This window comes from Seriola lalandi, unplaced genomic scaffold (genome assembly GCF_002814215.2).
Source record: "Seriola lalandi dorsalis isolate HSWRI2012SDOR001 ecotype SW California unplaced genomic scaffold, Sedor1 jcf7180002054694, whole genome shotgun sequence".
Taxonomy (NCBI): Eukaryota; Metazoa; Chordata; class Actinopteri; order Carangiformes; family Carangidae; genus Seriola; species Seriola lalandi.
In genome coordinates this window covers 1,527,579-1,553,707 of record NW_019525247.1, presented here as the reverse complement: position 1 = coordinate 1,553,707, position 26,129 = coordinate 1,527,579, and the positions used below count along the sequence as shown (strand labels likewise).

The 26,129-nt window shown below is 41.9% G+C and overlaps 2 protein-coding genes across 10 annotated transcripts in view; both read left to right on the top strand.

Annotated features, from left to right (window-relative positions):
- ank2b (ankyrin 2b, neuronal) overlaps positions 1 to 25,188 on the top strand; it is a 193,464-nt gene extending 168,276 nt beyond the window's left edge. For 6 of the 9 annotated variants that reach the window (XM_087178657.1, XM_087178656.1, XM_087178659.1 and 3 more), the window contains 11 exons: positions 1,227 to 5,837; positions 6,393 to 6,470; positions 6,624 to 6,755; positions 6,865 to 7,014; positions 7,165 to 7,399; positions 7,652 to 7,712; positions 21,312 to 21,395; positions 21,548 to 21,712; positions 22,335 to 22,523; positions 22,740 to 22,831; positions 24,089 to 25,188. In XM_087178657.1, the coding sequence (XP_087034783.1) occupies positions 1,227 to 5,837; positions 6,393 to 6,470; positions 6,624 to 6,755; positions 6,865 to 7,014; positions 7,165 to 7,399; positions 7,652 to 7,712; positions 21,312 to 21,395; positions 21,548 to 21,712; positions 22,335 to 22,523; positions 22,740 to 22,831; positions 24,089 to 24,326 (6,035 nt within the window). In that variant the 3' untranslated portion in view covers positions 24,327 to 25,188. The remainder of the gene's footprint in view (positions 1 to 1,226; positions 5,838 to 6,392; positions 6,471 to 6,623; positions 6,756 to 6,864; positions 7,015 to 7,164; positions 7,400 to 7,651; positions 7,713 to 21,311; positions 21,396 to 21,547; positions 21,713 to 22,334; positions 22,524 to 22,739; positions 22,832 to 24,088) is intronic. The other 3 variants (XM_087178660.1, XM_087178661.1, XM_087178662.1) reach the window with 3 other exon arrangements.
- Positions 7,720 to 16,594, top strand: LOC111667980 (uncharacterized). The gene has a single exon (XM_087178663.1). It carries the CDS (start codon positions 8,019 to 8,021, stop codon positions 16,506 to 16,508), a length of 8,490 nt encoding a protein of 2,829 aa, XP_087034789.1. The 5' UTR covers positions 7,720 to 8,018; the 3' UTR covers positions 16,509 to 16,594.
- Positions 25,189 to 26,129: the final 941 nt, after the last annotated feature.

The window sequence follows — 26,129 nt, the reverse complement described above, 5'->3', positions numbered from 1 at the left end:
GGGTGTTAGTGATTGTACCAGCACCCAGTTCCAGGAAATTAGAGGTCAGAACATTAGTATTCCTCCATGTATAGTCCTCCAGTGTAATTGTAAACTAGTCAACCTCCTCACTCACTCTTAATAATTACACCCTCCCTGCCCTGTCAATTTTGAAATGTGAAAATGACATAATGATTTTAAAGTTCTGCGTATGTGTTTTCAGAAGAAATTGAATATATATAATATCTATGTTTAATATGTTTAAAACCTCACCACATTATTGAATGGGGACATATTAACAAGCAGCTCTTGATCATGAGCGTCTCTTACCCTCTAACTGCAGATTTAATCACTGCTCTAAAGTTTTCAATGATTCCATTCACTCCTCACTAGGACCTCTCCATCTGCACTTCCCTTTGCTTTGCATGGAAATAACTTGCCGTACATACATGTGTATGCGTGTGCTTGTGTGTCTGTATGATAATATGTAGTGGCTTGTTAATGAGAGTTCATTTGTTGTTTTGTTGGTGTGCATTGATTTTGGAATGTCCCTTCACAGCATCATTTGCTTATGGTTTTGAGCAATGTGTTTTGTGTTATTTCATTTTTCATTTCAGTTATATTTCAAAGGTTTAGTTAGGCCAAAGGCAGACCGGAGGGCAAAGGGAATTAAATAGACCCTCCCTGCAAGAAGTGTCCTTCTAGTATTCCTGAGATCCTTACTCTTGAAAGTGACTGTAAATGATCTGCTGTGTTCTAGAATGAAAAGCATGGCAAATCATTATATTTTGTCTAAGTTATCACTGGCTTTCTTTTATAGACAATTAGCATCCTGAGTTGTTTTCAAGCCATTTTCGCCTCTCATCACATTGACCTTTGTCATACATCCAAGCAGTCTTGAGATGTTTTGATGATGTTTCTTTGTTTCCTTTATTGTCTGTTTTTCCATTGTCCGTCTCACTCTCTTATGTGTGCTAGTTTTGTTTTATAGTTTTGTCTTGTGAGTGTGGATGCACTGAGAGTATAAGCAAGTTATTTCCTGCTCATATCCTTTCCCATCGATATTATTCAGCCTTCAGAGTCCAGTTCCTCTGATACCCTAATGTAGAACCCAATGTGAATTTGTTGTCCTATGATCCCTGCACTATGCTCCAATCTTGTCCTGACCACATTCTCCAATGTCTGTCTCCTTTCATTTAAATTTTTGATTTTCTTTACTCCTTACTTGTTCTTCTTCCATATGGAAGATGAAGAGACGGAGACATCAGTCCTGAAATCAGAGCTGATGCGAGAACCAGACCTCCTATCCGACGTGTCAGAGATGAAACAAGATTTGATCAAAATGACTGCCATCTTGACTGCAGACTCCACAGAGAAATCCCCTTCCTTAGGAGGGTGTGGTCTAGAGAAAGGGACTGAGGACATTTCTGGAGAACCATTAGAAATAATGGAGAAGGACTTAGAGAAAGTCAAAGAGGACCTAGAGAAAGTCAGTGAAATACTGAGGAGCGGAACATATGAGGGCGAGGAGGCAGCAAAAGCAGCTAGAATGTCAGAAGAGTGGGTTCTCCTTTCAGATAGCGAGATAGAAGAGGCCAAAAAGATGGCAGCTTTAGAAATTCAAGAGCCTATCTTACGGGAAAGTAGAGCTAACAGAGGAGCTCCCAGACCTAAAGCCATAAAGGACAGTGGTGACCTTAAAGAATACCTCCTGGATGCACCAGTAACCTCCAAAGTAAAAGTTAAAAAAGAGCCAGCCAGCCAAGAAAGATTCACTGATGTTGTACTACGCAAAGGTGCAAAACAAACCACTCCAACCAAAGTGCACGACAAAACCACTGCTGGTGATGTTAAAAAGCCAGTCAGAAGGAAGGGGAAAGACCTGGGACAGGCCGAGGATTCAACAGAGGCAGGTGCTCTTCTGAGTGTGCCTACAGCCCCTGTCCCAGCATCGCCTGTATCCCCAGTGGTTGAAGAAACTCCCATTGGGTCAATAAAGGACAAAGTCAAAGCTTTACAACAGAAAGTAGAGGCAGAGCAAAAGAACAAAAAGTTAACTGGAAGCAAGCCTTCACAATTGCCTGTTATGAGCAAATCTTCTCCCAAAGCCAAAGAAAACCCTAAATCAAAACAGGGCCCCCCTAAATCCCCTAAACCTGAATCTGAAAAACTTGAGGAGACCATGTCAGTTAAAGAACTGATGCAAGCATTCCAAACGGGGCAGGATCCCTCAAAGAGAAAGTCTGGGCTGTTTGAGCTCAAAACATCTACTACGTCAAGATCAGAGAAAACCACAAAATCAGAAACAACGCAGTCAAAATCCATGACCAAAGCAATAACCTCACGTGTTTCTCAAGAGCGAGAAGTATCTTTGGATTCCAAACCTCGCAAGAAAGAGACTACTCATCAAGACAGAGAGAAAGAAACCAAGTCAGTTGCTGCTGCTCATCCAGAGTTGACTGAAACCGTAGACTTTGGAAATGGTGGCCTTGATGACAGCTCTGACAGCTTAAAACATGAGGGTGTGGCAGACTCACTAAGTGCTAGCTCTGGAGATGGAACCCCTCATCTTAGCTCTGAGGACAGCTACAAACATGAGGGTTTAGCCACTCCAGGCACAAGTCCTGAAAGTCTGTGTCTTTCTCCCAAAACTGGACATCAGACCTCTACAACTTCAGCACCAGCTACCACAACAATCAAAACTGAAAGTAAAGACACAGAGAAGTCTGGAAACTCTGGCGTAGGGGCCACTGGTGATCAGCTATCTACAGAAATGACCCTCCCTGTCTCTTCCAGCGAGGCTGCAGATGACCACACTACAAGTGAGTCCATATCTGTTAGGAGGAGTGAGTCTAAGCCATCTAAACCTCAAAAGCTTACAAAGAGAATTTCAGAGACTGTAGAAACTTTTCTTAGCGATGATGAGAGCCCTGATCGTCAGCTAGCATTGCCTTTAGTTGGTTCTCCAGCCTCTAGATCGTCTTCTCAGCAGCATGAAAGCTTAGAGCTGCCTTTAAAACAAGACTCAGATGCTCTCAGTCCATTAGCTGATGACTCTTTGACAATAAGCCACAGAGACTCTCTAGAGGGTAGTCCTCTCATGGAAGAAAATTCCTCCCATAAGTCCCCAGACTCTATTGAACCTAGCCCAACCATGGAATCACCCCCTCACGACTCCTTAGAGAGTAGTCCTGTAGAGCAAACAAGCCACCCTTCCTTCCCAGGTCCACCTAGTAAATCCTCTAGCCATCCAGAGCCCTCCAAAGCTACAGAATTCCCTTATGATGCAATGCGTGGTAGGCTGCTTCGAGACCATGAGGCTAGTGCTGAGGATGACAGTTGTGAGCAGACATCTCAGATGACAAGTTCCGGTAAGAGTCCCCTCTCCCCTGATACTCCTAGTTCTGAAGAGGTAAGTTATGAGGTAAACCCCAAACCCCCTGACCAAACATTCCTCTCTGTTCCATTCAAACCGGCTGTCATCCCTGAAGACCCAGAAGAAGAGGATACCTCAGACAGCTATGGAGCTAAGACAAAAATCACTCCAGAGGAGGAAATGTTTAAGATGGCAGCCAAAATAAAAACATTTGATGAAATGGAACAAGAAGCGAAGAGCAAAAAGAACTCTAGAAAAGATTTGTTTCCCTCAGCAGATGCCAAAATAGGGGATGACAGCTATGAAACATTAGAGCCCACAAGTGAGGAGCTTGCACAAAGTGAATATGGGCTCAATAGACCCACAGAAGATTCACAGTTAGCTCTTTTTGTTGATCCCCATATTAAAGTACAACCTCCCTCTCCTTTTTCAGCAGGTTTGCATGACGGATGCCACAGCAAAGAGATCAAGAACACAACAACAGCCAGTGTCACTTCAGAGGGACCTCACTCTGTCTCAGACCAGCATCATTCAAAATCCAAACTGGAAACCACACAGGAACAGAGACTCTCATCATCCCTAAAAGCTAATAAAGACTATAGTGACAAAAAGGCTGCTGTAACATCAGACACTGAAAACAGGACTGATGAGCAAAAGGAGGAGTGCTTAAGGAAGTCAAGGGAAAACAAAGGAGATCATAAGGATGGACAAGAGTTAGGTGTTACACTAAAACCAGGTAGCAATGTTACAGATGAAGTGAAAGAAGATCATAGGGGTCATACAACCACACCAGAAGCGGGACTTTGTGCAACTGTTGCCACGGATCAAACAATCGAAATGTTCAAACCGGAAGTCTGTATCTACGATGACACAGAGGAGGATGATGAGGGAGTGGAACCTCCCAGAACCGAGTCAAAAGGTGTCACTGCAAAGGTGGACACTGACTCATGGTCTGCCATGCGAGAGGATGATGCCACTTTTGCAGCTCGTGTCAAAGAGGAGGAACAGAAGATTCTGAATCTGGTGGTGGACCGTCAGTCTCTGCAGGCAACTCCAGACACAACTCCTGGTAGAACACCAACAGAAGAGAGCACTCCTACCAGTGAACCCAACCCTTTTCTCTTCCAAGAAGGGAAACTCTTTGAGATGACCCGAAGTGGTGCTATTGACATGACTAAGAGGAGATATGAGGAAGAGGGGGGTGGCTTTGCCTTTTTCCAGATAGGTGAACAGCCTTTAGAGGAGCCTCTGTTAGAAGAGGCCAGGCAAGAAGGTAGGGGATCAGCAGCAGAACCTGAAGTTGGCCTCAATCTAACACTAGAGGTAAAGGCTGAGGAAGATGAGAAATCAAAGGAAACATCAGATTCTCAGCTTCAGTCCCCACCTGAAGGTGATCAGCCAGCCTCTAAGGCTGATGCCTCCAAATCTAAAATCCCTAAAATGGGCATTTCAGCTTCAGCCAAACCCACAAAGAAGGATCAGACATCCCCTGAAGGTCTAGAGACTAAAACAAACAAAAATGCAGATGAAGAATCTTTAGATTTAGACACAAGTTGCCCTGACGAATTGATAACAAATGTACAGACAGCAGAAACTACAGTCACTAGATCTGTTTACTCTGAGCAGGGCCAAGAGTCCTCTGATTCTTCTCCAGAAGAACCACAGTCAGTGATTGAAGCCCCCAAACCAACAGGCAAGTCTAAACAAAGTACTTCCAGTAGCATTAAAAAGACTCCAGCCAAAACACAAGCTAAGTCTGCTCCTCAAGGTGGCGGTAAATCCACAAGTCACTCTCCATCTCATGCAACTTCTTCTTCAACCACTCTTAAAAAAGAGGCCTCCCTCACTTCTGAATCTAAATCTAGAATTCCCATCAAGGCTAGCACTGTCAAGCCCGAGTCTACTGTCAAACGTGTTGAATCTACCCAAGACAAAAAGCTCAAAGTCCCTGTAAAAAAGGATTCAAGGAGAAAATCTGAGACAGATGCGGGTCCCTCTGTGGATGTCAAAACCAAGACACCATCTTCCAAAGCCAAGAGCTTCTGTGAAGGGGAGTCTACTAGGCCATCTTCTAAAAAAGAACAGGGTCGTCCCTTGAGTGCCGAGTCAGCAAAATCTAAAGGCTTCCAATCCAGATTGCCAGTCCGGGGCAAAAGTGGTCAATCATCTCATTCACCAGCACCCACTAAAGAGAAAAGTGAGCCACGCAAAAAGTCCATTGAGTTCTTTGAAGAGATAAGCGATGAAGCAGCAAAACTTGTGGCAAGGTTGGCACAGGCAGAGACAGAGAAAGAACAAGAGGCTGCAGCTGGCAACTCGGATGATGAGAGCAGTCTCATTGATCCGTCAATCATAGAAAGAGAACCTTTTCCTGAGATGCAGTTCCCTCCCTCAGGAGACATCTTTCCCATTAGACCACTGTGGGACGACCCTGTTGAGACACAGATGCAGCGAATCCCAGATGATAAAGTCCAAAGTCAAGGTATCCCCCCAGTTTAAGGGGCTATTCTCTATCTCTTCTGCCTCATTAGTACACTAGCTGTAAAGGTGCTGCCTCTCTGTCTCTTGTAGTAAGTCCCGTTGTAGTTGAAGACTCCATGTGGCCGTGTTGCTTGAGCTGTGTTTGTGTTTGTAATGACGTCTCTCTTTCCTTCTATGTGTGCAGAAAATCTCAAGATTGACTTAAAGGCTTTATGGAACTTGCAAAAACAACTTAGTGACTAAAACCGTGAAAGATTGAAGTGCAAATAATGATCTGAATCATATTTATTGTCGATAATTTTCTAATGACTGAAATGTAAGTTTTTTAATCATAGTGTCACTTCAAGATCTATTACAACTATTCTTTATAGGCATATTATTTTACTTTCCCTAGGTTAAAATTCCTTTATTTGATTTTAGAATTAACAAAACAGCCAGTGGTACAAAAAGAAGAAAGCCAGTGAAGATTTTTTTCGGATATCATTTGTGAATGTAACTTGATTTGGTTAAATTTTCGCGGCTCTGACCGCTCATGGCTGTCTGGTGGTATTTGCAGTAGACCCACAGGATGAAGCAGAGAGAAAAGAGGAACGGTTGGCCATTATAGCCGACCACCTGGGCTTCAGCTGGACGGGTGAGACACACCTTCGTAGCAGATCAAACGATCAAGCTCAAAAATATGGATTATTACTTAATTTTTGGCAGGTTCTCAAGAAACATCATTTCAGATATTTGAAATTTATCTTCAGATTATCATAATCATCATTATATCTTCTTTTCTGAACAGAGTTGGCACGAGAACTGGATTTCAGTGAGGAGAGAATCAACCTGGTAAGGACTGAAAACCCCAACTCACTGCAAGACCAAAGCCATGCCCTTTTGAAACTTTGGGCAGAGGGGGAGGGACAGCATGCTACAGGTTAGTGATAAAAAAGTGCATAGTTGTCAGAATTGTTACTTTTGAAACAAGTACAAAGTAGAAGGTCTTATTAAAGTGGAATTTTTAAGTCTGTTTTCTGTTTCAACAGAAATGACATTGATCAAAAGGCTGACAAAGATTAACCGAATGGACATTGTTCACCTCATTGAAACCAAGATAATCAAGTCCACACAGGAGGAGACGACATCACATACCTATGCAGAAATTGAGCGGACCATAGCACTGGACCATAGTGAAGGTACACAAGCCAACGCTAACTTGAATTAGACTGATGATTTGGTTGTTGTTATGTCTATATATAATATTCTATTTGATTGTTTTCCTATACAATTCAGTCATGTACCCTAACTCTTCTTGTACTAAATGCCCGCACTGTATCCTTTGTCAGGTTTCTCTGCTCTTCATGACGACATTGACAGCCCCAGGCCAGGCAGGCGCACGGAGCCCACACATAGGAGTCCAGGCTCAGGACAAGAGGTCCCCATGGTGTCAGCAGAGGACCTGTCCTCCAGTTTGTCATCACTTCATGACACGACAGGACGATCAGAGACAGACTCCACGGCAACAGGACTTCTTAGAAATACCCAGAAAGAGAAACTACAAAAAGAGATGGAGACAACATAGTAAGTATTCCAGAAAGTTCAGTCCATGTGACCACACCCATATTAGCTTTCTTGTTGTTTCCATTTTTATCTACAAGCATGTACAGTATGCATTGCTAACTTTAGCTTGCAGGCTATATAGCTAAATAGCTAGACCACTATAGCACATTGCTCAGAAACTTCCCCTGATGTCAGCATTGGTCAGTTTAGATGTTTGTTGTGGTCTTTAATCAGAAGGAATCACTCAATGTTGAAATGCTCTTTTTTTTGCAGCTCATCACAAAGAATATATGAGGAAGTGACGGACTCGGTACACACAGGCAGTTTTAAACAAGTAAGTCCTCTCTTCACATTGTACCGCACCTCTCCCTATAACCTTCGATCCAATGTGATAGACCCTGTGTACAAAGGGGCACCCAAGTTAGGTGCTCAGGTTGCCCTACCTCCTTACCCCGCTGTTGAACCAGCTGATGATGAGGGGGCTGTTGGATATGAGGGGGCAGAGGGGGGAGAAGAGTGGAGCTTGGAGTGCCTACAAACTACCCATTCACAATACGACAGTCATTATTTGTCACCGTCACCATGGCGAGAGTCATCCAATAACTCTCGAACAGGGGTATGCGAGAGCCGACCACTGTCTATGACCGATTTTGGAGATAGCTTGACTGAGTGTGAACAAGCTGAGCAAGACTTCAGAAAACTGTCTATAGAGCTTACAGGAACCGATGAGGTCTCTGAAAAGGATCAAGGATCAACAAGTGAACAAGTGCTTCAGCCTACTCAGCCTACTTCAGGGCCACCCTCTGTTTCTGTTAATGCAACGACAGAACCCACACACACCAAGCAAATGGCTTCAACACACATGGATGAAGTTTCACGTCGACTGTATAAAGTCCTGTATGGATATGATGTTGAACGGAGAGATTCAGATGATGAGGATGTGTCTGTAAAGCCTATGAATGCATCCCCTATAGGCACAATTCAAGCTGGAGTCAGCAAAGATGAAGTTGAGCATGAGATTGGTGTTTATCAGGCTACAATTTCTGGTGACCTTAATGTCAGATCCAGTGACGACATAAATCAAACCCAGGACACAAACACTCAAGAACCATTGGGTTCTACTGATGTCGGACATACAATTCCAGGTTTGGCATCTAAAAAAGCAGAAGTCATGAGCTCAGCTGGCTTTACTCAGATGTCACATGACTCAGCTTTTGAGGAAACACTGTCTTTTAGTCAAAATGAACCTGAAGATAAGGCTATGTTCTCCATAGAATCTACACCTGAGCTTGAAGCATCCAGATATAAATCTTGTTTATCAGAATCCACAGCTGAATCCATTTGTGAACTTCATAGTTTAGTTCCTCATAGATCGTTTTCTGAATGTGTGACTGAGACAGCAATATTACTGACAGAGAGTAGGGCCTCATCACCTGAATCAGCATCATCAGTAAATGAGTTGAATTTTGTTGTACCTGATTCTCCAATACCTCAGTTTAGGCCCTTGTCTCCCCTCCCACCCCCTGTTTTCCCATGGGAAACCAGTGAAGCTGGGGCATCTGCTCAGGGGCAATCATTACTGAGTGCGCCAGGAGGCACTTCTACGCTGTTGACATGTGAGGCAGAGGAAAGGCCATTAACACCAATGGTTTCTAACAAAAGACCATTTGGACGGCCAGTATCACTAGGCAGTGATTATAGCAGTGAGAGATCCATCTCACCCCAGTTATTATCTTTTGACATAGAGGACAGAATATCATCACCTGAGTCTGTCGTTTTAGAAACCGAGCAGTGGCTTTTTATGTCTTCTGAGCATGTGATTTTGTCTCCTGATTTCCATGAAATGAGATCATCATCTCCTAAATCCATGGAGTCCATTACTGCACATTGTCTGCTTCCACCACACTCCCCTGTCCCAGAATTTAGACAAGGCATCTCTGAGATTTCAATGGCATCAGATAAGGATTTAGAAACTGAGGTGTTGTTATCAATGTCTTTTGAAGACAGGCCCTCATCCCCAGTATCTGTAGCATCTGTAAATGAGTATAAGGCATTGCCACCTGATTCACCTACACCTCAGTTCAGTTACAACTTGCCGGACTCAGCTATTGAAATGAAGGGGGAGAGATCTTCTTCACCTGAATCAGTATGCTCCGATGTGGAATATGGCTCAATGTCTCCAACATCACTCAGTCATGAGACTAGAGCTTTATCACCTGTTTCAGTTGCATCTGGAGATGAATCTGAATCTGTTGTAACTGTCATTGAACATAGAATACCCTCCCCAGAATCAACTGAATCTGCACAGAGAGTGTGTCATTCCATATTAGCTGATCATAGACCAAAATCAATTGAACCATTAGTCTTTGATACAGAGAACAAACCACCAACACCAGAGGAATTAGTTTGCGAGCATGATGATGGCTGGGTTATTATAAATTTGTCTGATATTGAGGAGAGACCACTTTCTCCAGAGTCTGTGTCTGACTACAGACCAATTTCTTCACAGTCAGCGATGTTAGACATTAGAGCATCTTCTCCTGAATCCTCTCATGAGTGTCTGTCCCCAGATTCTCCCATTCCACAACACATGCCATTTGTGCCACAGGCTGTTACTGTAAATGATCACTCATCATCACCAGAATCTGTGTTGTCATATACAGAGTATGAGACTGTAACTGTGTTGTCATATCTTGAGAATAGGCCATTATCCCCTGATTCTAGTGGTTCCATAAGCGATTATGGGCCATTAACAAATCCTGTAACTTACCTACCTCCTGAGGAAAACGTGGAACTTAAATACACAACACAAGCTACAGGTGTTTTAGAAGAGACATGTATTGAAAAGCAGTTTGAAGAAAAATCACATGTCATTTTTGATTTAGAGAAGCTAAAATACGAAGAAACAAAGTGTGTTCTGTCAAAATCTGTAGAAGAAAATCCAGAGAAATATGGTGAAACTGAAGCTCCCAAGATACAATCAGATGTGCCTTGTTGTGGTCAGTCTGATACAGTCACACCACCAGCAGAAGCTGAGGTCTTGTCAACTGATGTAATAACAGAAGAATTGTCTCATGAGTTGTTTAATGAAGGAAAATCTGTAACTAAGAAGACAAAATCTGCTAAAAGGAGAAAATCTAATAATGCAGTCAAAATTGATTATGAACCTGTGCAAAACATTAGAGAATATCAAAAGGAATCATCTGAATTTATATCTAAAACGCATAAAGAGACACAAGCCTCAGATCAAACTGTGTCACTTCCTCTGTCATTGGAGAGTGCATCCGATGATCTACCATTGTCATTGGCATTTCCTCCAAATGTCCCGGAAGATCAGCAAACACCCAGAGAGTCTTTGGTTTCTGTACCTCAGCTTCATGTACCTTTGTGTTCAGTGCCAGTCTACAGTTTATCATATGATGTAGACCTTTGGAAGCTTATCTCTCAGATCCGAGACCCACAGTATGTGGGAGAAACCTTCATGAGTAAAAGGGAAGTTTTTCAGTTTGCAGAAACAAGGAATGAGTCTTATCAAGCACATTCAGATGGGGCAGCTGGAGATGAAACTGCTTCTTTGCAATCAGAAAATGACCAAAGAACACTTTCACCCGATTCTGAATCAGAATATAGACCCATGTCACCAGAATCACTCAGGGTGCTGGAATCATTCAGATCAGATTCCTCCCACTCAGGGAGATCTGTAGATAGTCAACAAGCTTTAAGTGCAGATTCCCCTGTTCCTCAGTTCTTAAACTCTTTCTCTGGACCTTCACAAGTTTATCACAGATCAGTGTCATCAGAGTCAGTATTGTCAGATCTGGAACTGGAGACTGATTTAAATATTTCATGTCTTTTTGAGGACAGACCAGCATCTACTGATTCAGTATCATCTATAAACATATACAGTGCACTATCACCTGACTCACCTATTCCTGAGTTTAGGCAGTTTTTACCAGAATCAGTTCTCAGTGTTAGATTGGATTGGTCTTCATCACTTCAAACAATAGCCTCAGATCTAGAATGTGGGACTTCCTGTTTATCATTATTATTATCTGAGAGCAGGCTGTCTTCTCCAGACTCTGTCGATGTAAACAGGCCACTTTCTCCTGAGTCGCCTATTCCTGTCTTTTCACAGGCTTTACCAGAATTTGCTGTTTCTGCCACACTGGAAATGTCTTCTTCACCTGTTTCAGTTTGTTCAGATCTAGAATATGGGACCACAGCTCTGTCACAACTGTGCTCTGAAGTGAGACGATCATCACCGGATTCGGTATTTTCTGAAGATGACTACAGAGGTGATCTGCTCGGGTCATCTCCTAAGTCATTGGTTTCAGATGTTGAATATGCTCAGTCAAGTGAAGATATAGTAATTTCTGAGCAGAGACCTGACTCACCAGATTCACGGGTCCCGGAGACCACAGAGAGAGTACTGGGTGATTGTAATCAAACTCTAAAGGCAATCCAGGTACCAGTCTTTAGACTTGTTTATGATGCTGAACTATGGAAGCTCATTTCTCAAATATGTGATCCTCACTATGTTGGAGAGACATATTGCAGTAAAACAGGGGTTTTTGAGTATGCTGGAACTAGAACTGAGTATGTTCGGGAGGATTCAGGTGTGACAGAGGATGGTATGAAGTTGGACATTGCAGATTCATCTGATGCAGATGTTCTGCAAGCAGCACAAGCAAAGCATGAGAGGGAAGGGAAACCAGTGTCAGAATACAGGCCTTCATCACATGGGGAATTGACATTCAGGTCTGAATGTCCAGAGTCGATGAAAGACTTGTCTCCAGATTCCCCAGTTCCCCAGTTTTCCATTGACTTAGCTAACATTTCACAGTCTGTGCCAAATTCACAACAATCAGCAGTGTCAGATGAGGAATCAGACTGGTTTTGCAATGAAATTAGACCTTCTTCAGCCAGTTCTCCAATATCTTTAGATGAAAACAGGGTATTGTCACCTGACTCACCTTTACCAGACTTCACACCTGCAGTACCTGAATCAGTTACAGCTGTCTTTGGGTCCAGGTCCTCTTCACCACAGTCAGTGCTCTCAGATATCAAATATCAGTTTTCAGCTTCAGAAGACTTTACATGCCAGAGAGCAGACTCACCTGAATCAGTTGCTCCCATGCTTGAGGAAGAGCAATCAGCCGCTGGTGCAACATTTAGAACATACCAGCTGATACATCAATTATATGACCCTCACTATGTAGAGGTTGAGATGAGGCCACTTTCACCAGAATTTGAAATGGAATATAGGCCTGTGTCACCTCAACCACTGATGTTAACAACAGAAATAAAAACATCATCTCCTGATTCAACAACATCAGCTAACAACTTCAGGCCAGATTCACCTTCACCACAATGTTGCCAACTAGAGTTTGAAGAGAGACCTACATCAGGTATTGAGTATGAGCCTTTGATTTATTCCCCACCTGATACAGAAGACAGACCATACTCTCCAGAGTCAGTAGAACTAGAAGTTGAAGAGAGACCTCTGTCACCAGAATCTGAAACAGAATACAGGCCTTTCTCACCTACATCACTGACGTTATTGTCAAATTTCAGATCATCCTCTCCCGAGTCAACTGGCTCTCTAAATGAATTTAGAACTCTATCACCAGACTCCCCCATTCCAGAATTAAGACTGGTACTACAGGAGTCCTTAATCACATACAGGCAATATAGGTCCTCTTCACCAGTGTCAGTGTCGTCAGATTCTGAAGTGGAACTGGAGTTACCTTTCTCAATGTTATTTGAGGACCGACCTTCATCTTCATCATCTGAAGCATCAGTCACTAAATACAGAAGACTTTCACCTGATTCGCCCATACTTCAGTTCACACCAGCCTTGCCAGGTCCACATGTTGATGTCAGTGGTTACAGGTCCACATCACCTGAATCAGTTGCATCAGATGTGGAATTTGCTCCATTGATGTCTCCGATGTTTGAAGTTGAGGAGAGACCAGATTCTTCACAATCAGTCTTGTCTTTCTTGGAATGCCAGCTTCTGTCACCAGACTCTCCGGTACCTTATTACACCCATACTGAACCTTCTGTGTTTACAGGAATGTATAGATCTACATCACCTGAATCAGTACATTCAGATGAAGATTTAGAGACAGATTTGTGTATTCTCTGGCTTTTTGAGGACAGAGCAGCATCTCCTGATTCAGCTGCATCTGAAGATGAATTTAGACCTCTTTCTCCAGATTCACCCATACCTGAATTTACACCGGCACTGCAAGAGCCATCCATATCACACACAGACTTAAGGTCCTCTTCACCTGAATCAGAGTTTTCAGAAATTGAAATGGAATTATCTTTCCCAAGGGTTGTAGAAGACCGACCTTCGTCTCCTGAGTCCTTAGCATCATTGAGTAAATGCAGAAGACTTTCTAATGATTCACCTGTACCTGACTTTAGTCAGGCTTGGCTAGAGCCTAATCGTGAGTTTAAAGGTTACAGGTCATCATCACCTGAATCAGAGGCTTCAGAAATAGAATATGTTCCTTTAATTTCACAGTTGTTTGATTTTGAGGGCAGACCAGAATCCTGTCAGTCAGGGGAGTTTGACTCTGATCTTAGATGTTTTCCTCTTGACTCTCCAGTACCCCAGTACACCATCAGTGCACCCACTGTGTTAGAAGTAAGATACAGGTCAACATCACCTGAATCGGTACATTCAGATGAGGATTTAGAGACAGATATGTGTTTCCCCTGGCTTTTTGAGGACAGAGCAGCATCTCCTGATTCAACTGCATCTGGAGATGAATTTAGACTTCTTACTCCAGACTCACCCATACCTGAATTTACACTGGCACTGCAAGAGCCGTCCATATCACACACAGACTTAAGGTCATCATCACCTGAATCAGAGGCTTCAGAAATAGAATATGTTCCTTTAATTTCACAGTTGTTTGATTTTGAGGGCAGACCAGAATCCTGTCAGTCAGGGGAGTTTGACTCTGATCTTAGATGTTTTCCTCTTGACTCTCCAGTACCCCAGTACACCATCAGTGCACCCACTGTGTTAGAAGTAAGATACAGGTCAACATCACCTGAATCAGTACATTCAGATGAGGATTTAGAGACAGATTTGTGTATCCCCTGGCTTTTTGAGGACAGAGCAGCATCTCCTGATTCAACTGCATCTGGAGATGAATTTAGACTTCTTTCTCCAGACTCACCCATACCTGAATTTACACCGATACTGCAAGAGCAGTCCATATCACACACAGACTTAAGGTCTTCTTCACCTGAAACAGAGTTTTCAGATATGGAAATGGAATTATCTTTCCCAAGGGTTGTAGAAGACCGACCTTCGTCTCCTGAGTCCTTAGCATCATTGAGTAAATGCAGAAGACTTTCTAATGATTCACCTGTACCTGACTTTAGTCAGGCTTGGCTAGAGCCTAATCGTGAGTTTAAAGGTTACAGGTCATCATCACCTGAATCAGCTACATCAGATATTGAGTATGAGCCTTTGATTAATTCCCCACCTGATACAGAAGACAGACCATACTCTCCAGAGTCAGTAGAACTAGAAGTTGAAGAGAGACCTCTGTCACCAGAATCTGAAACAGAATACAGGCCTTTCTCACCTACATCACTGACGTTATTGTCAAATTTCAGATCATCCTCTCCCGAGTCAACTGGCTCTCTAAATGAATTTAGAACTCTATCACCAGACTCCCCCATTCCAGAATTAAGACTGGTACTACAGGAGTCCTTAATCACATACAGGCAATATAGGTCCTCTTCACCAGTGTCAGTGTCGTCAGATTCTGAAGTGGAACTGGAGTTACCTTTCTCAATGTTATTTGAGGACCGACCTTCATCTTCATCATCTGAAGCATCAGTCACTAAATACAGAAGACTTTCACCTGATTCGCCCATACTTGAGTTCACACCAGCCTTGCCAGGTCCACATGTTGATGTCAGTGGTTACAGGTCCGCATCACCTGAATCAGTTGCATCAGATGTGGAATTTGCTCCATTGATGTCTCAGCTGTTTGAAGTCAAGGAGAGACCAGATTCTCCCCAATCAGTCTTGTCTTTCTCTGAATACCAGCTTCTGTCACCAGACTCTCCGGTACCTTATTACACCCATACTGAACCTTCTATGTTTACAGGAATGTATAGATCTATATCACCTGAATCAGTACATTCAGTTGAAGATTTAGAGACGGATCTGTGTATTCTCTGGCTTTTTGAGGATAGAGCATTATCTCCTGATTCAACTACATCCGGAAATGAATTTAGACCTCTTTCACCAGAGTCACCCATACCTGAATTTACACCGGCACTACAGTCCACCATTTGTCACACGGACTTAAGGTCCACTTCACCAGACTCAGTGTTGTCAGATTTGGAAATGGAATTACCTCTCCCAACGTTCTTGGAGAGCAGAACTTCTTCTCCTGAATCTCAAGCATCAGTCAGACTTTCTCCTGATTCACCTGTACCTGACTTTATGCCACTAATGTTTGGATTACCTGAAACTATTTTTGGACATAGGTCAGCATCCCCTGAGTCACTATGTTCAGATATAGAATACAATGTTATAAGCTTAGGATCACTAGTTTATGACAATAGAACCTCTTCACCTGGCTCAGGAGCAGAAGATGAATACCAACCTCTGTCACCAGACTCACCCATACCTGAATACAGACCAGATGTGTCTGAATGTGTTATTGTGAATATTGGGTCTAGATCACCGTCCCCCGAATCCATTGAGTCTGATATTGAGTATGCTTTGAGTGAGTTTTTGATGTCAATGACTTATGGTATTAAGGATAGACAAGGTTCTCCTGAATCAGAAGGTTCAGAAGAACAAGAGAGGTCTTCATTTGACATTCTAACTCACATGAGAACGCTATCACGTCAGTCAGAGAGGTCAGATGATGAATGTAAACACCTGCCATCTGAATCACCAATACCTGATTTTACAAAAACATTTGTAGAAAATGTCATGACTGTGAGAGATATATCACCCACTGAATTTTCAGATTCAGACAATTTGTCACAAACTTCAGACCTGTTTTGTGCAGAAGATAGGTCTGCATCACCAGAGTCTACTGAATCAGATAGGAATTACCATTGGCACCCACATTATCAATAACTGAATTAAAAGTCCCGACTGCCCCTGAAGTGACCTTTGATAGCACTGTTTTTCCAACAACAATGGCACCCACATCATCTGAGGAGTCAGCCATTATGGTAGCTGAGTATAATCTCATTTATGATGCTGAGTTATGGAAGCTAATTTCCCAAGTACGTGATCCTCAGTATACCGGAGAAACTTTCAGCAGTAAATCAGGGTTTATGCAATTCATTGGCAGCACGATAGAATATGAAAGGAGTGTTCCAGATGATGAACAAGATGAAGTGCAAGACAATAATGAACAAGATACTTATTCCACAGGACCATCTTCAGAGGTGGCACATCCACTTGCTACAGCAGAAAAAGCCACAGCTGATGATGGCACTCAAAGTCCACAAGTAATATCTGACCTACCTGTTTATGAATCACCTCCACCAATGATTGAACAAATGTTGTCATCAGGAACAGCTCCATACAGAGAGACCAAGTACACATTTGAAGTACTTGCCCTTGAGGCAACAACAGATTCTGATGATGAGTGGGTGGTTGTATCAGTGTCTGACACAGAGGATGATAATCTACGTTATTCACCAGACTCCTTGATAGACTATAGACCTATGTCCCCTCATTCAGCCATGGTACTAGAAGCAAGAGCATCATCACCAGAATCTGCAACATCCGTCAATGAGTTTAGACGACTCTCACCAGATTCCCCCTTACCTGAATTTACAATAGCATTACCAGAATGTGTAAGATTCCTGAGATCAGCATCATCTTCACCTGAAACTGTAGCATCAGATATAGATTATATGCCACAGACCTACAGACCTATGTTGCCTGAATCAACCATGCAAATTGCTGAAAGAAGAGCATCGTCTCCAGAATCGATGCCTGAGTTCAATGAGAACAGGTCTCTCTCTCCAGACTCCCCCATCCCTCAGTTTACAGCATCATTGGAAGAGTACACTTCTACACAGAGGTCATCATCACCTGAATCAGCGGGTTCAGATTCAGAGTGTGAGCTTATGGTCACATCTTCAAGAGCTGCTGAGACTGAGAGACCATCTTCACCTGAATCCATCTCATCTATCAATGAGTTCAGGAAACTACTGCCTGACTCACCAGTGCCTGAGTTTATGAGAATACTGTCTTCTTATTTTATGGATGGTAGCCCTTGTGACAGATCATCTTCACCAATGTCTTTGTCATCAGACTTTGAGTTTGTTGCTTTACCTATTGATTGTTGGATTGATGATAGCCCAAGGCCACTCAGTCCTGAAACTGCTGAGTCAGAGGAGGAATTAGGTTTTTGTTGTGAAGAGACTAGTAGGTTAGTCTCTAAACCAAAACTTTTGCATCATGGGACATCTTCTTTATTACCTGAGCAGCATTCATCATTTCCTAACAAAATTCAAACTAATGAGACAATGTCTAAGGAAGGAAATGTCAATCCTGCCGGACAAATAAGTACAGGATCAGAATTGGAAATTTTGTCATACGATGAATGGATGCAACGGGGATCACAGGTTGGAAGTATCTCAACATTACAAACTTCGGTGAGTGAGGAAAACTTTCCAGTGAAGCCCTCACCAGCTCAGGATATAAACAGAAAGGAAGAGAAGATACTCTACGTCAGAGCTGGAGAGCTGAAGAGCAAGACAGCCTCTCAAAGGGTAAGAGTGAGAGCATGATAGTCCGACATTAACATGCTACTTGGATGAAGCGATAACACTGTGTGACACATTAGGGACATTTCGTGATGAAATAATAAAAGAAAACAACAATAACAAAATGGAGTGCGTTTTTGCTCTGATGTGTGCAGAATGTGAAAATATTATATTTTAATGTTACTAATCACTCTTCCTTCAATTCTGATTTATTAGTCTGATATAGAGATGGTTAAGGTTTGCATGTTTTTGCTGGATGTAAAATGAAATGTTGTGTGGTGCATACCAACCTGTATGCTAATTTAAAGTGAATTTATTTAGATCACTGTATTCTATATCATTGACATTCACTTACAGGCTCCTGTTCAGACACCAGAGGAAACACATTTTCAAATAGACAATGAGGTGCAAAGCAAGCTGTTGTCTGCTACAACAGCAGCACAAGACACCAGTAAGATAGGTGTGGATGACAAGCCAATGAAACCAGTTCCCCTACAGCTACCTGACCCGAACTCTTACACAACCCACAGAGCTGTTACCCCAGTTCTACCTTCATTTGAGAATACACTCTGTGAGAAGTCCCACAGATTTTATGGATTTTCAGATTCGAAGTTGTCCCCCGAGGAAGCACAGTCCAGTGAGCTTTTTTCACCCATGTCAAGCCAGTTTCTGGTGCCACCGGATTATGAAGCAGTATTTTCAGGACATCAAACCCTCAGAGTTTCAGAATGTAGCCAAGCTTCCTTGAAGGATTTGAGTCCAGTGTCTCCAGTGTTCAGTGACTCAGCTCAGGTTGTGACTGAAGCCACCACCAAGAGAGAGTCGGAAGCTGCTGAAGACTTTGAGTTTTCTCCAGACTTTAACAGAGTCCTCTCAGAATTTGAGAAAACAATCTTGGAATTTGAATCAGATGAACCAAAGATGCCACCAAAAGTCGGTTCTGAGTCTCCGCAGCACTCTGATTCGGACCTGGAGTTCTTTGACTGCAGACAAGCCTTCTCTGACTTCTCTGAACCAGAAGAAGTGAAACTGGAACCAGAGATTAGCTATCATATCTTCGAGCCACCTTCCCCAGCACCTGGGAGTAGCCCTGATGTTGGTTTCCTGAAAGGGAGTCCCCAGCACGCTGCTCACCCTTTCCTCCGAGTGGACGATTATAAGCGTTTCTCTTCTGGCAGTGAAAGCCTTGGGGAGTTTGCTTATGATTCTGAGGGTTCACGGGGGTGTCGAACAGAAGGCGACCTCCCCGTGTGTGAGGAGCTACCTTCCAGAGATCAGGCAGGGTATTACAATGATGACGACTTCCTGGGAAGGGTAAGAGGTTGAGCATGAGCACAACCCTGCACTGGCTGGTGTCTTGCCTGGTTTAGGATGGTTGCTGTGGTGCTGCATTCAAGATTTAGGGGATGAAACACAGAAACTTGCACTTTATGTACTAAATGAGGCTGGTAGTGCTTTTGTGTGCATGAGTGCCTAAACTTAAAAAACAAACAACGGAAATATTAACAGCTGTGATGAGTTGCTGTATTTAATATTGCATCGTCGGTAAATGTAAAAATCATTGACATTGGTAGTGTGATGTGTTGGAATCACACAGGTGACTTTTACAAGCTACAGAACAGATTCAACAACATGTGACATATTTAAGTGTTCACATCTGCACCTGTTTGCATCCTTTGAGTTGTGCTTGTTGTTGTTCATCAGTGTGCGAAATACCCTTTGACAGTTGGGGGGTCCCAGGCAAAATCTGCATCAGCCACACATTAAAGGAAAACTCTCCTATATTTCAACTTAAAAAAAACAATAAACTCTTTTTATATAGCACTTTTCATGGAGGAAATGTAGAGCAGATGATAAAATATGTAAAGGAAAATAAAAACAGAAACCAGTAAGAATAGTAAAATATGAGAGAATTAATTAAAAGCCTAAATAAATAAATAGGTTTTCAAAAAAAAAACAACTTGTATTTAACATGTATTTCTCAATTACTAAAGATTTGAAGTTTATACTGTTTGGAGAATAGCAACTGACTAGAAAATCTACAAACCTAATTCATAGTTTTCTTATTTGTTAATCAATTAAATGGACCTCTTTTTTGTGTTATGATTTAATCTATTGTGGCATGTCACAATGAAAAACAACTTATTCAAGACAAAAGCTAAATAATTATCATAACTATTCATTATGACACAGTAAATTACATATAACAGTGTGTATTGTATTTAACATAATTTCTTTGTTTGATTTGTTTCTGTTTGGCATAAATCATCCGCATGAGTCACCCATATTTCGCACACTGGTTTCCATCTGCATGTTTATTTCAGTTGAATGTTTTTGCATAACTCTGCCTTCTCTTCATCTCACATCAAATTTGTGTACAACCATACCATACAATTTGATTTTATTCCCTCATTCCATGTGTATAAGAACCTTTTTGGAAAGCAAACATAAAAGTGAGGTTAAGAGAAAGGAAGGAACAGCTGTGGTGACGTAGTGCAGACTTGTTGTATTGACCTATGAGGGCTCTGTGCTATCCACCAGGAGATAGCAGAGGAACTAGGGATGCTGTCCTCTGATAGCTCAGAGGAGGAGGTGGTGACCACCAGGGTGGTGCGACGCAGAGTTATCATTCAGGTAAACAAGCATGATGCAGCTGTGCAGCCTCAGCGCACTGTGAAGTGATACAGGGTTAGTGGGTAACACAGGTTTAGTGCTCCTTGTTGTTTTTGAATGGACTTGACCTGCCAGGTAAATATTCTACCACATATCAGCACATATTTACTCTATCTGCTTCACATAAAACTGTTTTTCACCTTTTAAACCATTTGTTTGTTTGATGTTTTTGCCCTTTGATTGTGTCATCATGGTTCAATATGGAAAAATTAAAAAATTAAAGCCATAATTTGTATTTAAAATTCTGACTTTTGATTGATTTGATTTGAATTGTGCTTTAATCAGGTTAAAATTCTTCACATAGGGGCTTTCAAATATATTTGGTGTTTTGTGTCATCATTGACTAATGTTGGGTGATGTGTTTTATTTGAAAATGCTTGAAATGCTTTTTTCGATGGAGACAGTATGTGCTTTGATTTTGCTCACATGTGCAGGACTGTAATCTGTGTGAATTGACAGCATGTGTTTTGTGTTCGTACAGGCTGATAACCTTCCAGATATCCCAGCACAGACCGTCACAGAGGAGAAGTACACGGACGAGCACGGGAACATGGTCGTTAAGAAAGTAAGAGAACATGTTCAAATGTTCCACTGAAAATCGAAGCATTATTCCATACAGCGTAAAGTGATGAAAAGTGGTTATTTTCATACTCTAGCTGGTCTCTAGCTTAGTCTCTAGCTTTTACATAAAAGTGATACCCTTTCTGTCTTCACCAGATCACACGGAAGGTGATTCGTAAATGCGTATCTGCGGATGGCATGGAGACACAGGAAGTGACCATCGAGGGCTCTCACCAGGAGACGGTGAAGATCGAGGAGGGGGACACTGTCTCCAGAGTGGTGAAGAGAACAGTGCTCCACAGTGAGGGAGATCAGAGAGAGGTCAGTGCCATCCAAACATGACTTTCATATGAAGCACTTTATTCATTTCTGGGTTTCCATTGAATTATATATAATCAGTGTAGTCTGATGCTGCACCTGGTGTTCTGCTGTTATAGACTACTACAACAACTACATGTAGTTCATCATATAGTTCCCAAAGTTCTTTGCAAATTAGCTAGCTAATGTTGCTAACTGCTACTATTAGGGAAAATGAGGTAATATTGTGATTAGAGCATTTTACAGGTGTGCATGTATTTAGTGTTTTGTTTGACAAAATATTAGCTGTAAATTCCTCACATACAACTTATATGTAATGTAGCATACATTCTTTCTCACAGTGACAATGTTAACATGCTGAGGTTTAGCAGGTAGCATGATCAGCATCTGAGTTTAGCATGCTAACGTGCAGATTAGCACTAAACCAAGTGGTTGGTATGTGATCATTAACCAAAGTATCGGACTAGGTAGATTTTGACCTGATGTCATTGTAGTTCACGTGGTCACTGTTGAAACCTTTCACTCTGAACCAGTGACGTCCACCTGCTGGTGTCCTTACAAACCTAGTACACAACACATAGCACATAACACCTGGTCCGTTCACATTGTGTCGTTTTCTCTCCAGCTGACCTTCTCTGAGCCCCTGGCCCTGTGCTCCACCGCAGCATCAGAGTTTGAGATGGAGCCAGTGCAGGGTCGAAAGGTCAGCAAGGTTGTCAAGACGACAGTGGTGAGAGGCGAGAGGATGGAGAAACAGACGGGAGACCCCTCGCTGGCTGCAGATCTCCCCTCAGCCAGAGAGGACTTTGAGAAGGTCAGTGTGTCCAAACTAGAAAGAAATATTCTATCAAGAGGTGGTTTCATGCTTTTAGCAGGTATTTTGAATATGAACTGTTCGGGGGGTATGCAGCTGTATCTTTACAAGCGCTTCCACTACGTGCTAACATCTGTTTTTTAAAACTAGTCAGCCACTACTGTTAAACTTTGTTGTTTGTCTGTCATTTCTCCTCCTCCATTCTTTCCCCTCTAGGCTTTGAGTTATGCTGGAGGCTTTGGGAAAGCTCTCCTGCCTCATGTAGTAGAGAAAGAGATTGTGCAGGATGACGGTTCTGTGGTTAGAAGGTTGGACTTCAGCATGAGAGTGTGAAATGAGTACAAAGACACGGGTGTTTATTAAGATCCTGGTGTTTATTTATTAGCATTTAACATGGCAGCATGGTGTGATTCCACTCTCCTAACTTGTAGCTTCTTGATTTTGACTCATACTCTTCAGGGTAAGTGGTAATTAGAAGACTGCTCTTTACAATCAAGGTATTTTTGTAGTGTTGGTCATTGTTCATTCTTATTCATTCTAATATTTTTTAAACGTTCGGAAGTTTCATATTGTACACATAGTGGCTGTAAACAAGCCCCCAGTTTCGGTATATCACTGTATCGCTTCTCTTCATTATCCATTCAATATTCTACTTACTGGTTTAACTCCTCATCCTAAAAGTGTGTGAACATGCTGCTGCACAGTGAACAGTTATGACATGTTGCTGCTTCATAAGCCATAAACCAGTGAATAAAATGCTTTCATAACCGATGACCAAAACTGTGAAAATACAGCCCAGGTTGAAAGATGGATTTGATCAGATACATTTAATATGGGTTGAGTTGCATGGTGTGTGTTTTGACTGTTCTCTCTTAACCTGTTCACTGTGCTCATTTGGTTTTGGGTCACGTTTAAATATCAATTTAGCTCATACTAAATATATGTAAATATGAATATGTAAATTCGAAAGTTGTGAAAAATTACATTGTGAAAAGAAATACTGCTTAAGTAAAGGAAATGATCTTTTATTGTGAAAATTAGCAGGATAATATAAAATTTCATAAACATGCATTTTGATTGTTAAAAATGAACAGTGTAAAAATATATAATTATGATATTTGACAATTAAATTTTAATTAATAAAAAAACATAAAATGAAGATAAAAACAGTAAAAAGTATTTCTTCATGAACATATGACATAATTTGACAGGATTTATTTGAAGATGTCCTATTTATGTATCTAATTTGAACCACACACTATATATTTATATATTTAATTCATAATTTCAGCCTGGAAGTATTTATTCATTTTCAAACAAAATAGTTTTCTGTCATTTAGTTCTGTCACACATCATGCACACAAATGGAAAATAGAATTTCAATTTGATGGAAAATATAAAATTTAGATCTTGTTGTCCCTGGACCTCCGACAGGAGAGTATTGAAATGCAGACGTTAGTAGCCCAGGTAACCCCTGACAGAGTGAACCCAGAGGAGGACAAGTATCTGGTCAGTGAACACTCGGGTACCTGGATGTGACGTCAGCTTCTTTGTTCTTCCTGCAGAAGCCAGATGCGTAAGTCACGAACCCAGAAGAGGACTGTGGTGAGGGATGCCCAGGGGAAGCACGTGCACCTGGAGCGTGTGGATGACACCCCAGACGCCCTGCAGCCCGATGCCCTGCAGCAGCACCTGCACCGACTGCTCCAGCGCTACTGTGAGGATGACTTGGAGAAGGAAGAAGAGGAGGAGGAGGAAGAAGGAGATGAGGAGGAGGAGGAGGAGGAGGAGAGCTTAAACTGAGTAGCTGCTTCCACAGATCCTCTCCCTACATTTTCCACTGAAGCCTTTGGTGACGTACGCTTCCTCAGATCCCCTCCTGTTGTCTTTGCTGATCACTGGACTCTTTCCCTTCTTTCTGTCAGATAATGGAACAGTATTTTGTGCTTTAACACTCTTCCTTCCTTCACATTGTGTTTGATTTGCTCTTTTTGTGACCAAAGATAGCACCCTTTGTTTTTTGCGGGATTATATTTTCGGTGTTTCATGTCTTTTCACCTTTTGGCTGCTGTGGTGTGGTGACGGTTCGACACACCAGAGGTGGATCAAAATCATAGGGGGCATATGGGACATTTCGCCTCACGCACAGGCCTCTTCTTGAAGAACTCTTGTAAACATTTGTATATAGAGGAGATGAAAAAGTCATGCTTGGACCGGAAAAAAAGTCAGAAAATTTCAAAGCATTTAATACGTAGGTCCACCTAAACCTGCTGTACATGCACCGATTCAGCTGGAGAATGGCCACCGTACAGATGAGATTAATGTTACACGAAGGATAAATTGGGAGGAGTGAAAGTGTGTATCATCATGGACTCTTTTTAAAGCCAAACATCAACCTGCTGACCTGTTTACAAAGGCTGTGTGAGCACACCTTTTGTCTTCCCATGATGCATCTGCCCTTTTTTTTTGTTCATGTGTCTGTCCTAACGTGTGTCATGATTTCACATTTGATCTGTCACAGAGCAGCCGCCTCTGTGTGTGTATATACAGTGTGTGTATTGAGAAAGAAAGTAGTGATGTGGAATGTTTCTGATCGAGCACTTAACCCGACTGTCCTCGTACCTGTAGCTCCTGTCGTCTCCGTGTCACCCTCCACTTTCACATGTGCTGCTTCTCCTCATATTACTCTCTTCCATGAAGCCTTGTAAAGATAAGGTTGGCTGTATTTTTCTTAGTGTCAACAAATCCCGTGAAAAAGCCTGAACCAACAATGAATGTGTGTGTGTATCACAGATATCTCGATATATCTTGTTCCTTTGTGCCATAGAGCTCCACTTTTCCCCAAAACGATTACAAACAAATCAGTGAGCCGCACTGTCACACTGAGTGACATGTTCCTTCATCATCATGTTGTAATGGTGTAATATCAGTCCCAATTTTCAGCTTTTATTTGTCCTGATTCTTTAGTTAAAATGAGTTGAGCTGTATTAACTCAACGTTGTGTACAAACCTGCCTGTGAAAACAGTGGTGTAATGTCTTCTGTAGCTCTAGAGGAGCTTTGTCAAGTCTGATGATGTCATAGTGATGTCATCAGCATTATCTCAGCTCTGGCGCTGGAGCCGTGGAGACTGTAGATTTATACTAGACAGTCAGAGTTACAAACTGGAAGTGTGGAGTTTAACAAACATGGGCATTTACCAGGCTGAGAGGGTATAAAGAAAGATGGTAACAAGTTGCATTGTGGGAAGTGGAGCCACCTTGGCCTCTGCTCTTTGATTGTGACTCACCATAAACAAATGAACCTTAGAACTACTTTCATTTTCTTCTTGCGTCTTTTCATCAAGAGTTCCTCTTTATAATTTACCTTTTCCTTTTTCCTTTGGCTCGTTTCTGGGAGAGCAGAAAAGATTTTAGAATTTAGTACAAAATTGTGGCTTTTCATTGTTTGTGTTGTTTTTCAGCAATTATCATATTTAGATTAAGTATAATTTCTATTTACTCCTGTTTGAGTAACATTTGTTGAAAACTACAGTGACCAGCTGTTTTAGAAAATGACAAAAGAACAAACAGAAACTTTATATTGAGAGCTGTTTTTTTAAGACACA